The sequence below is a fragment of the Aulostomus chinensis genome, chromosome 21 (assembly GCF_037954235.1).
Source record: "Aulostomus chinensis isolate RoL2024-O1b breed Wild chromosome 21, RoL_Achi_v1.0, whole genome shotgun sequence".
Classification (NCBI taxonomy): domain Eukaryota; kingdom Metazoa; phylum Chordata; class Actinopteri; order Syngnathiformes; family Aulostomidae; genus Aulostomus; species Aulostomus chinensis.
The window spans coordinates 17261823-17274255 of NC_141340.1; the positions used below are offsets into that span (position 1 = coordinate 17261823).

Here is a 12433-nt window from a genome sequence, read left to right on the forward strand (position 1 = left end):
TGACATCATTTTGGTGCAGCTTTAGAACATTTCGGCAACTAAAACTACTGATAAGAAAGGAATCCTTCGCTGGTTCATAAAATCCAAGGGTGAGATGTTTGACTGAGACCAAACATATTCAGTTTACAGTCAAAATGACCACCCTAGTCAAAACAAACACAATGCCTTCAAGGAATCGCTGTGGCTCATTTTGGAGGAGAGATGTGTGTGTGTGTGTGTGTGTGTGTGTGTGTGTGTGTGTGTGTGTGTGTGTGTGTGTGCTTCTTGAATTCATCAGCTCCTTGGATGGTGACCTCATTCAGTCCTTAAGGCACATGCTGTGGTGAGGACTTTTCATTTATAAAACCCATCCTGGATTATCAGGGTGACTCGAAACCTTAAAATAATCCTTTACAAATTGCTAAGAGGCACCACGTCTATACTTCGCATTCACAACAATCTGTGAGTTACTTGTCTAAAGACCAAAGGCACAAAGGTTAAAAATACAAATTTTTGTTGCATAAAAAAGAGGAAATTTAAAAAAAAAAATCAGTCATTAAAAATAAGTTAAAATTACAAAAGTGTCTTGTTTTGAGGAAATACTGCGGTAAAACTATCTTGTTTTTCAGCCCAACAACAATGACAACAACAAAAAGAACGCTCAAGGCCTCTTTCACCGATTACCAAAAAGACAGTCTTCTGTTTTTGTTCAACACTTACTCAACTTTAACACCCTTCGTCCTCAAACAACAGTCAACTTTATATTTCGGGGGGGGGGGGGGGGGGGGGGGAGTTTATTTGGACTCCAGCGAGTTTGGTGAAACGAGAATGTGTGCTGGTTTGCATAGAGAGACACACGCATCAGGGCACATTTCTGGGCTAGTATTTTTGTACAAGTGGCACTTTAACAGTCTTGATCTCTGCTATATGAGAGGACTTCTGGATGATGCAGCTGGTGGTCCCGGAGGCGCTGTCCTTCCCCTGTGCCAAGTTGGTCAAGGCCATGGCGGCATTGATCTCCTTCCAGTATGTCTCGTCTTTGCCCTTCACCTTCTCCTTCTGCGCAGCTCCGACGCCACTGCTGCCACTGACGATCAGCAGCACATGCAAACATGCACACGAAAGAACAAAACAGAGAGAGGAGCGTTAGAGTTCAAGTTCAGCCTGGTAGGAATGAAAAACCAAGATTTCATCTTCAGCGTAAAGCACTGTAGGATCATTCTTAGGGGGGACAGGGGGTCACAAAGAGGGAGGTTGTGTAGCTCACAGCAAGTCTCCCTGTTATTAATCAGGGGAAACGACTGCTCAGTTAGAAGTTCCAGCTTCAAAATAGAGGATAATGTTCTTATAAAAGCATCGCATTCTTGAAACCTGTGTTGAGTTGGTCAGGTGTCAGGTGGTGTGGAGCACCACTGCCCAGTAACATTCACATCACGACACTCACTTGTCACATTTACTCGATCCGTGGTCTGTGGTTTCTGAAATTCAGATGAAGAAAAATTGCAATCAATCAATCCATCAATCAATCAATCCATCAATCGATCCGTGTGCAATCCTTGTGGTCAAAAACAAGGAGGGAAGAGACGCATCATGTATAGGAAACAGAGCAGGAGCAGAGAGGGGAGGGAAGGACAGTAAAGGAAAGAAAATCAACGATAAGGGAAAGGAAGGGAATAAATGTTCGTCTAAAAATACTGCACTTCTACTACATGGCTCGTTTGGCCACCACAAACGATCCTGTGCACGAGGGGAGCAACAACCAATTGCCATTGGTGACAAAAATCAACAACAAAATAGTTTCAAATGAACGCAAGTCTCTGTTTTTGGCGCCTGATTGAATGGCGCGTGGTGTCCAGGCTGTGGAATCGAACCGGTGCAGTATAATTTAACTACGTAAGTGAGACCTCTCGGTTCAAGTCTGCGTTCAAGCGATGGTGGCCGAAGCACAGAGGCTGGACAAAAAGGATGTTTTACAAGAAGCCATCAAGAAGCAAGGCGACTAATAGGATTGAGTTGAGAGATGCTGCGTATGACTCACATACTCCAGTCTCTATTATTTTGTTCTAAAACAAATGGGCCCCAGCCAATGTAATTGAGTTGTCTGAGGAAATCAGATTGAAAAAGACGGAGCATAACAGATTTAAGTGGGAATGAAAAAAAAAAAGCGAGTGAGTGAGAGAAAGATGGATGTCTGTTGTGTTTTTTTTTCTTCTCTTATGGGAGCAATTTTTTATCTCATATGTGAAACATTAGCAAGGAAAAACGAAGTCATTAAACAATGAAACCAACCTCTTCAGGGCAACCAGTGTGTTTACGTAAGCATGCTTTTCACTCTGAGAGAAAAACGATGCATTTCAGTGTGTGTGTGTGTGTGTGTGTGTGTGTGTGTGTGTGTGTGTGTGTGTGGGTTCAATGATGTATGTGTTTGTGCTGAACCTGTCGTCTGTCTTGGGTCCAGCTCTACTTGAGTTGTGCCCAGCAGTGAAGAGGATGACAAATGCTAGGTGTTTGATGAGGCATTAAATGAGAGCAGAGCATCTGGATTTCTGAGCTGTGCAGCCTTCAGGCACTTCGGTTCGGATAACTTAACACAAAGCTGAGGCAAAGTGAGCTTTTAAGAAGTTCAGTCTTGGCCAGGTATGGGTGATTTGCACACTTAACTATGTTCAAAGGTCGCAAATTCTCTTGGAACGTCCCTTTTGTCCAAAAGACCTGAGTCCCGGCTCTCTTGCACGTGACTGCTTTTCCATCACCCTTCCAGATGTCCATGCAGAAACACACGGAGCGACATCCAGTCCCCTGCCCCCTCCTGCCAGCTTTTAGGGTACAGCAAATATCTAAACGTGAACTGCTGTTTGAACGAGCTCAACAACCGAGTTGTGCTCTCACACGTTCCCTCAAATCCGTACCGGGAATTTCAATCTCGTGATTGTTATATTGTATAAAGGAACTGGAAAAGCAGTTTTAGATGTGAACCATCCTGCTTTACCAGCTCCAACCTGACCAAAACCATTTGTAAAGATCCAAAAGATGTGGATCCTCTCTTCTAGAGCCTAATTACACCAAAGGTTTTGCTCTGTCCTGCTTCCAAGAGTGTCCCCATGCCACCCCACAATTGGCAGTGCCCAGTTTGCAAGGCCTGGGTTAAATGTGGCCCCCACGATGACATGTCTGAAGTTGTCCTGTTTGTCATGTAAAAGGTGTATTCCACAGAGAGAGATGGTCATTGCTCTCTCCAATTTTCTGGTGTTGATCATTTTTAGGCAGAGAGAAATGCGTGTGCGCGCAGCGCGCGAGAGAGAGAGAGAGCGAGAGGGAGATGAGGATGCGATAACCTAGATGTCCTAACCACAAAATTAGATTTCAGGTTTTAGCCCCTCAAAGCATTCCAGCAAAATCCTCACATTCCTGTCTGGCCAAAACCTCACTGCTGCGCAATCTTCCCCTCCGTTTTTATCTCGTTTTATCGGTGAGTCCTTTTTCCTTCATTTATCTCACTCAGTTCCTTCATCTTCTGTCCTCCCCTTGTTCGCCTCTTACTGTAGCCATTTGCTGTAAGACCCCTGGATCCAGGTACTCCAGACTGACCTTTTGTGTGGCCCAGCCAAAACAAATGAAATGTTTCCTGTCTGTGTTTTAATAAATGGTAACTCTGCACTGTCAGGAATAAGCTCTCCTTCCACCACCTCAAAGGTTATTTTTGACAGCCTGTGTTGGAACGATCTCTACTTTTTTTTTTCTTTCATATTTGCCCCTTTTTAAGTTTGCATTTCATTAAAAAGTGTGAAAACATCCTCTGCACGCTATGTCCAATCGTCAGTTCCTTCCCCTCCTAGTCCCGAAGAAATGTAGAATTCATTTCACGTACGAATGTGTCATTCTCCATCATCACAACTGCTTCGTCACAGGCCTATTACACCGTTTTAATGTGACGTTCAGACTCCGCCAAGACCATCCTCAGTGTGTAGAGTGGGTGGTGACAGCAGCAACAGGGACAACTTCAGCTACATGGGAGTAAAATAATATGCAGGTTTTCTTGTGTCACTGTGGAGTGCAGTGTTTTTCTTTCCACCCACAACTTTAAGTGATTCCAGTGTGTATGAAGCAGCCACTGTCATGATGCTCCATTCACAACACACAGAACAAAACAATGTTTTCTGAGCCCGTAACCCCACCACACACACACACACACACACACACACACACACACACACACACACACACACACGCACGCACACATGCAAACACACAAACACACACACACAGCCTCAGAACCCGGGATGTGGAAATGCACCACTGCTCACAAAAACTCAGTTTCCAAAGTCCTGTGCCTAAAACATCAAAAGTCAGATTTTTTAAAACAACAGCTTTGCCAAAGACTCCATAAATCTCTAATAAATCACAGAGGACCTTTTATTATTTTCCCTCTCTTTTTTTTCCTTGTTTTTTTTCTGTTTCTTTTACTACTACACCTTCAGTCCACTGTTATTGCCTTTGGGGTTTTACTGACAGTGGGGTTTCAGGGATCGCCAAAGGGGAAAGCTAAGAACGCTGATGGTGTCTGGCGTTAAGCTGGATACCCAAAAATACTAGCTCACTCAACAGCACTGACGGGAGAACCAAACAAAAAAGTGAGGAAAAAAAACCCGACGAGTCATCACAAAAGAGAAAATAAGGAAAAACAAGCTGAGACAGATAAATTAGAGAGATTAGACAGAGGATGAGGTTACACCTGTTAAGACAACTGTGGAGGAAAGCGGCTGACTGTCTTCATTCCCATCTGGTGCTGTTGTTAGCAACATGCAACAATAAACAAGGCCAGCCCTGTTGCAAACCCATGGTCTGGGCTGAATTAAGCACGCAAATAAACGCACAAACATACACTTTTATATTGCACTTACAGTGCGTGGCAGGCTTTTGGCTGGCTGGTGATCTCATCCAAAGCAATTTAGCCTAAGTGTCAATTCTCCACCAAAAATTATGTGTTGCCAAAAACACACACACACACAAACCAAGCCCGTGACAGTTGGGGACTGAACAGTGCCACATGGATGACATGTTTTTTTGTAGGGTTTCCTCGACCAAAAGCCAGTGGGATGGGATTATCGCTGAAAATAAGCACCATTGCCAAAAAAAGTTTAAGGAACTCACACATTTTCTTTTGCAAGATCCTTATCACAAATGATCACCACTTTTACGACTTCTTCTTTTTTTTAAAAGTCGCGTGACGCGTGAGTCAAACGTCACCTCAGCTCTCAGCTTGGCACTTCTTAATTTTTGGCGTGATGAGATTTAATGTGCATGACAATATCTGTAAGCTCACTCGGTCATTTTGAAGTGCTGGTTTTGTTTTTTTGTTTTTTAAGAGACATAAATGCCTCAAATGTCAAAAGTGTGATATTTAATGATGAATTTTCTTCTGTGGAACAAAACATGAAAATACACTCAGCTGGTGGCAGCATTTCAGGCATTTAAGTGAAACCCCCTTTTTTTGAAAGAAAAAAACGACAACAAAACAAAACAAAACACCAACTTTGAGACGGGGGAACTGAAGATTCACCAATGTGAACTCATTCCTGGGTTTTAAGACTCGTTACTCCACCGCTCTATTGGACCTAATTGTCTCTTGGATTATCTTGGTAAGTTTTGCTCAGTGAGGTGATGGATTTATGACACCCACTTCTTTAAGGAACCTGATCGTGTTGACCTTATGACCTTCGCCTTGATCATCTCAAATCAGGTTCCTGGAAAAAAAAAGAGAAAAAAAGTCTTATTTCTTTATTCTGAGGTCATTTGTTGTGTTTATCTTCACTTATACGGAAGTACAGTCACAAGATCGAGAGAGAAAACTTCCTCATCCGGTGCCCTCACACTGCAGCGTGTTTAAAAGCTTTAGCTAATGAATGGTTAATTATCTAACATTCACATAGGATTTATAGAATAATGATGAGCCATCAGTCAGAGTCCCCAGGATGTAAATAACTACTGAAGCCAGCAAATACAAACGCACAGACATGGATGTTGGCCCAGACGCCCTCCAGCTGAAAGGAAAAAAAAGACACGACTGTTTGGGAATCTTTTTTTTTTTTTTTTAACAAAATGTTTATCCAATCAATGTCTCTGAAGGTCCAATAAAACTCTTAAATAAAATCTTAGAATTTTAGGATGATTTGATTGGATTATAAAGTCAATGTCTTATTAATCTGAATCACCTGATCTTGCCTCTTTATATTTCGGGGGAACAAACCTACAAGATGAAACCAAAATGGAGTGATAAGAGCGTACCTGTACTCTTCGGCGCGTCGGAATTTATCGGAGCACATCGAATAGCTAATGTGTAGCGAAGCGCTGCGCTTACGTGGCAAAGATAGCAAAGTGCAGAAGTTAAAGTTGAAAAACTTTCCCGTCGATGTTTCGTATTTAAAACCTGCAGGCAGTTGTCATGCGTGCCTTTACGTGATGAATCTACAAAGTATACTTTCATCATTCATGAGTCAATAATTGAGTCATCAGTTAGCAGGTGCGTAACTGAAAGGTGATGTTGAGAAGTTGTTTAGCACTGGGCCACAGGAGGGATTGTTAAAAGCTTGCAATGGTCAGAATGATCCACTTATTCCACCGATGCGTGATGACAGATAGTTGGACGCGCACGCAAACACAGAGAGGTCCAAAATCAACAACTGAAGAAGGGAAATGAGCTGAGCTGATTTCCACTGAAGCGTCATAGCGGTGTGCGGACCTGACGATCCGTCTGCCTCTGATCTGCGGCACAGGTCAAGAAGAGAACAGATTATCGTGTCATTACACAGCCTGCTCCTCAAGCAGCCCGTACAGCGCTAACGTTGAGTCAGGAGTTACTGTCAGCGCAGGTGAGTCATCACGCTGCGCTTGTGTCATGAGGAACCTCCTACGAAATGTGAAGTTTCTTTCGAACCACTCAGTTTGTAGACGTGGATTCTTGGGTAAGTCACTGCAAGCCAAATGCCAATCAAGGACAACATGACAAATGCTTCAGGCAATACGTTCCGACATCTCTAAACGCTATCTTTTCTATGAACCGAGCCCAAGCCACAGTCTTGACTAACAGGAGCTACGCAGAGCGATCGCCACTGTTTTGGGGTTCATCTTTCTTTCTAGATCTTTCTCAAATTCTGTTTTTAAACAGTCTGTGCTTGTTACAATGTCAAGACGAATCTGTAAATTAAGTTGGAGATTGCTTGGCACTCCTCTCGCCTGCCTGCTTTCTCTTGTGTGCATGCGTGTCCTCTCTCTGTGGAGGTCAGCATGTCTGTGGGGATGTCTTAGATTTAGATCAAACTTAGCCTGAATTCCACGCCTGTTCGGTTTGCCCGTTAAGAACAATTAGCTCTCATACATATTAAGTAGTACACACTGACACAGTGAGAGAGACATCAAGCCACTGCCCCCCCCCCCCCCCCCCAAAATTCTCTCCTCTCCCTTTTCATGTCTGTCTTGACGTTTTTTTCCACGTCTGCCCAGCAGATGACACAATGGTGTGGCAACAGTCAGGGCAGACGACCAAGACTCAACAATGAAGATCAGGCTTTGTGTCTTCTTCTGAGATGAAGAAATAATAACAGCCTTTCAGAGATGTGAACACTGCCAGGTTGTCATTTTGTTTACAAGTACCAGTAAACAGAGTGTAATCAAGGCCCCTTTAAGTCAGCCAAAGTGAGAGGAGTGTCTTGACTAAGAAGGGAATATGCTGTCAAAACAAGAGCGTCAGCGTCTTCTTTGTATGCGCGTGTTAGTGGGGGTCTGTGCCGTCTGCCATGGTGTCATGGAAGAACAACATCGCAGACGATGAACACGTGAGCCTCTTATCACTGCTTTGATACTGGAACAAAGAGAGACACAATCGGGTTTTCTCATCACAGGTTTCCAAGGAACATAACATCCTCCAGGATGAACTGATGTTGTTAGCGGTGCGCAAAACACACACATTAGGAAAAGAAGCAGAAACCACAAGTAAACATTATTTGGATTTTTAAGTGTTTTCATGTGCCCAAAAATATCTGTTTTTTTCATGGGCAGGAGGACAAATGATAGGTTTACTCTGCAGTCACCACATCATTATGTTGCAATTCCTAACAGTGGTAGGTTGAATGGCCCTCTCACACTGTGTGTGTGTGTGTGTGTGTGTGTGTGTGTGTGTGTGTGTGTGTGTGTGTGTGTGTGTGTGCTCTCTGTCCTTGCAAAGTCACACCTCTGCTTTCTCATTAAACCTCTCTCCCATGGGAACACAGTGTCAGCCTATTGTTCTAGACACGGCTACAATTTTTTTTTTTTTTTAAATGGAAACAATTTGGGTTTATACAGACCAGAGAAGTGCAGCTCAGTTTCCCTCACTGGGCAGGCAGCTGTATTCACTGATGACCTGATTGTGTGTATGTGTGTGTCCCAAAAAACCCTGGCGTGCAGACGATTTAAAAACAATCAGGTTGAGCGAGCTCATTATCCTGCACTCTTCCATTTGTATTTGAGCGGCTGAAGTATTACTGTGTCTGACCCGACGTTGGTCTGTTAACACTTTTCCGCGGAATGATGGTTAGAGACAAAAATGTATCATGTCACGGGTGTTCATGTCGCTACAAAGTACAGAATGAAATTCATCTGAAAATTCGCCCGTGTATTCTACACGATGTGCGTTTTATCTGCTGAAGGCTTTAGTTGTCACTTCTCACATGTCCGCCTACCCTAATTCAAAGCTAATACGATGATCTTTGCAATGTCATATTTGTCTGAGGTCATCGCACAACTCAAAAATGACATTTAAGAGAACGGAATGTAACTCCGTCCATCCATCCATCCAGTTTCTACCACTTATCCTGTTAAGGGGGGGTGGAGCCTATCGCAGCAGCCTTCAAGCGAGAGGTGGGGTTCACCCTGGACAGGTCACCAGTCCATCACAGGACCAACACATAGAGACAGACAACCATTCACACTCACAGTCACACCTACGGTCAATTTAGAGTATCAATCAGCCTCGTCCCCTCTTGATGTCTTTGGACTGTGGGAGGAAGCTGGAGTACCAGAGAGAACCCACGCAGGAACAGGGAGAACAAGCAGACTCCACCCTGCGCCTGCAACATACCGTTTTTTTTCAGTCTTCCCCTTAAATACTGTGCTCAAATGCCCTAAAATACACATATACACATACACACACACTTGATTTTACAACACACAATACTTTCAGCTGGTAATAGAACAATTGTTCAAGAGACCACTTCAGTACAAATGTCCATCTGGGCATGATTACACTGTACTACTTTCTACTCAGCACTTGCAGGAGGATGTGAGAGTGTAACAGGGACACAGGTTTGGAAGGTGACATCAGGTCCACTTAGCCTTGTCCCCAAGAGTTGAGTTTTTGTGTGTGTACTCGCCAGCTGATTCTCCGTTTTCGAAAGTTCTTTTTTTCCTGACCAATGAATTATTTAAATTTATTGTCGTGTGTATGTTGTTTGGGTGAGACGACCATTTAACCGAGGGCATGGAAAGATAAGTTCCATCCCTTCTGTTGAATTGTAGTGGTGATTCTATGTCAGTAAAACACCACACACACACACACACACACACACACACACACACACACACATTTATTCCAACCTCCATCTCTGTGTCTTTCCCCGACACCATGCTGTCTTTCTTCTCCTAGCAGGCCACCACTGTTGGAGAAACTCGGTTCTACATCTGATTGGAATAAGTACCTCCCTTCAGTCCTCTCATCCCTTCCACGCTGAATCCTGAAGCCTGACTTGAGCACAGTGAGCAGTGAGTCTTGGCAAAAGCAGTTGCTTGGAACATCTCCCCCGTCCCACTCTCTCTGTCTTGCCTTTCTCTTTTCCCATGAAATGGTGGAAAGAGCTGTTCTTAGCCAGTCAATCCACATCTTCAGATTCCTTAATTGAAGAGACCTCATCCATCACTGGGAATGAGAGATACCCCAGCGTTGTCTTCCCCATTGCTCCTTGGCCAACAAGGCGCTCTTTAAATTTACTACTGCCTCCCCCTCTCGTCTGTCTCAGCACCTGAGGGGTTTTGTTGTGCCATCAGGTATGAAAGTGATTCATTTCAAATTACTCATCAATTGAAATACCTTCAAGGATCACAAAGCATTTGAGCAATTGAGCGTTTTTAAATCAAGAAAACATTGGGACTGTAATACTGAAAACTCACAGTCAATGCAATTACTACTCAAGCAACCCTCGATGAGTACGTTGTTGTCCTCGTTGAGGTACGTAAGCACTACGCACTTTCACTTTACCCTAGAAAACATTGACCTTCCTCAACTGGTGTTGGGCACAAAGCTGAACTTTAGAGGTTAAAGGTGGGACAAACCCTTGCCTCTGTGATACGGTCCAAGGAACCAGAGTCCCCGATTGCCATTTTGACATGTTGTTCTTATAGAGAGGCACATGCGAATCTAAAATTCTCCATTTTTCAAGACTCAGTTTCATCTCAGTGGTCAGTCTCTGTGAAACTGACATCAGAATGCATTGAATAAATGTAGAATTACAGTTTTTTGTTGTTGTTTTTTTGTCTTCTTAGGGAAAGATTCCATGATGTGTTGGGCTTGGTATCATGAAAGTATCCTAGCATGATTTGGTCATAGTTTGTTTGTTTCTATCCTGCAAGGACATCTTAAAATAGCTCCTGTAAAAATCCTCCAATCATATTTTAATTCTTTTCCCCATGAACGTCCCTTTCTCAGTAGCTACCTTTTGCTACGATGCCCTGCCTACCGCCACTTCTGAACCAAGAGTACAGCTAAGCCCACTCACAGCTGAAACGTAAGCTAGTGGTGGACAGGCCATTTAATCAAGTTCAGATTATGATAAATAACCAGAAAGGGCGACATATAAACATTAAATTCCAGGTTAAGGGGTTAAGTTTAATTCTGCAGACTCTGAGCCACAGCTTGAACTCTGAGTTGATGAACACAGATTTTTCAGTTTCCCAACAGATACTGAGAACCACTTCATTCTGTGTTCAAGTCTATGCTCACCGTGATTTAAGAATGTTCTTGACTTCTATAAAAGGCTGTTATTAATGGGGCACTGATATAATAGTTAAGCTTTGCAAAAAGAGAGAGTGAGGCTGAATGATTGATTTAAATGCCTGACAGCTTTGTGAAACAAATCAATCAAAGACGTCTAAATAATAGAACTTAAAAATGTAACACATCAGATGGCAAATGTCTGAACGTACCTGTCGCCACTCTTGGTCCCACTCAGTCTGGTCAGGATAACAAATCCAAGGGTCACATCCAAACCTTTTCCTCTTGCATACACTTGTCTCCTATTGCCATCTGGTAAACAACAAAGTTTACTTGACTGATTTACATTAAGGGGCTGCATGGTGGTGCAGTGGTCAGCACTGTCGCCTCACAGCAAGAAGGTTCCGGGTTCGAGTCCCCGGCTCCAGCACAGGATCTTTCTGTGTGGAGTCTCCATGTTCTCCCTGTTCCTGTGTGGGTTCTCTCTGGTACTCCAGCTTCCTCCCACAGTCCAAAGACATCAAGAGGGGACGAGGCTGATTGATACTCTAAATTGACTGTAGGTGTGACTGTGAGTGTGAATGGTTGTCTGTCTCTATGTGTTGGCCCTGTGATGGACTGGTGACCTGTCCAGGGTGAACCCCGCCTCTCACCTGAAGGCTGCTGGGATAGGCTCCACCCCCCATGATCCTTAACAGGATAAGCAGAAGAAAATGGATGGATGGATTTTCATGAAGTTTATACACACTTCATTGATAATCTTTAATTGTGTATTAAAGAAACTTTTTTTTCAGTGCAATTTTTGTTACATTTCATTCAAATGGTTGAAAAGAATCCTCTTTTTTGCATTTGTGCTGAACAGGAGTACATAGATTGACTTGGGAGTTTATAGTGGGCATAACGGAACTGTTGTTTTTTTTTAAATGATCAAAACAATTGCTCTTTTAAAAGAGGTGCATCAGAAAAAAAATGGAAACCATTTACTGGCCACTGAGTTACTATTACTTTTCCCCATCGATGGAAACACTGGCATCTCTACATTCACCATCAAGCAAGTGGACTCAGCTGCAACCCGAGCGCATGAAAAAAACCTGGCAAAATGTACCACTGTCAACCCTGTTTAATATGTCTGACCAAGATCACTCAGTCTCCTTCCGCAGAAATGTTGGGAGTTATTTGGTGTATAATGATCTATATGATATTAGACGGGGTGAAATCTGGTACCAAGCAAGAACAAAAATATTCTGCCAGATTCCTGCCATTTAATATCCCATTAAAGGGTAATTTGGCATGAAACCCCTGGCATGTGTGATGGAATTCTACTGCTCCTTGCATTCAATGAAATTCCCTGCAGGCTTTGGACTGTAGGTGTGTGCGCTGGCGTGTGTTTGTACTGGAGATGTGGGTGTGCTTACATACTGACTGTGTGTGTGT

The 12433-nt window shown here is 43.3% G+C and overlaps 1 protein-coding gene across 3 annotated transcripts in view; it reads right to left on the reverse strand.

The window, feature by feature from the left end:
* Window positions 1–208: 208 nt before the first annotated feature.
* Window positions 209–12433, reverse strand: part of mkxa (mohawk homeobox a) — a 28878-nt gene continuing 16653 nt past the window's right edge. For all 3 annotated transcript variants that reach the window (XM_086191820.1, XM_086191819.1, XM_086191821.1), the window contains exons 6-7: window positions 1424–1457; window positions 209–1066 (exon numbers count right to left, since the gene is read on the reverse strand). In XM_086191820.1, the coding sequence (XP_086047946.1) occupies window positions 859–1066; window positions 1424–1457 (242 nt within the window). In that variant the 3' untranslated portion in view covers window positions 209–858. The remainder of the gene's footprint in view (window positions 1067–1423; window positions 1458–12433) is intronic.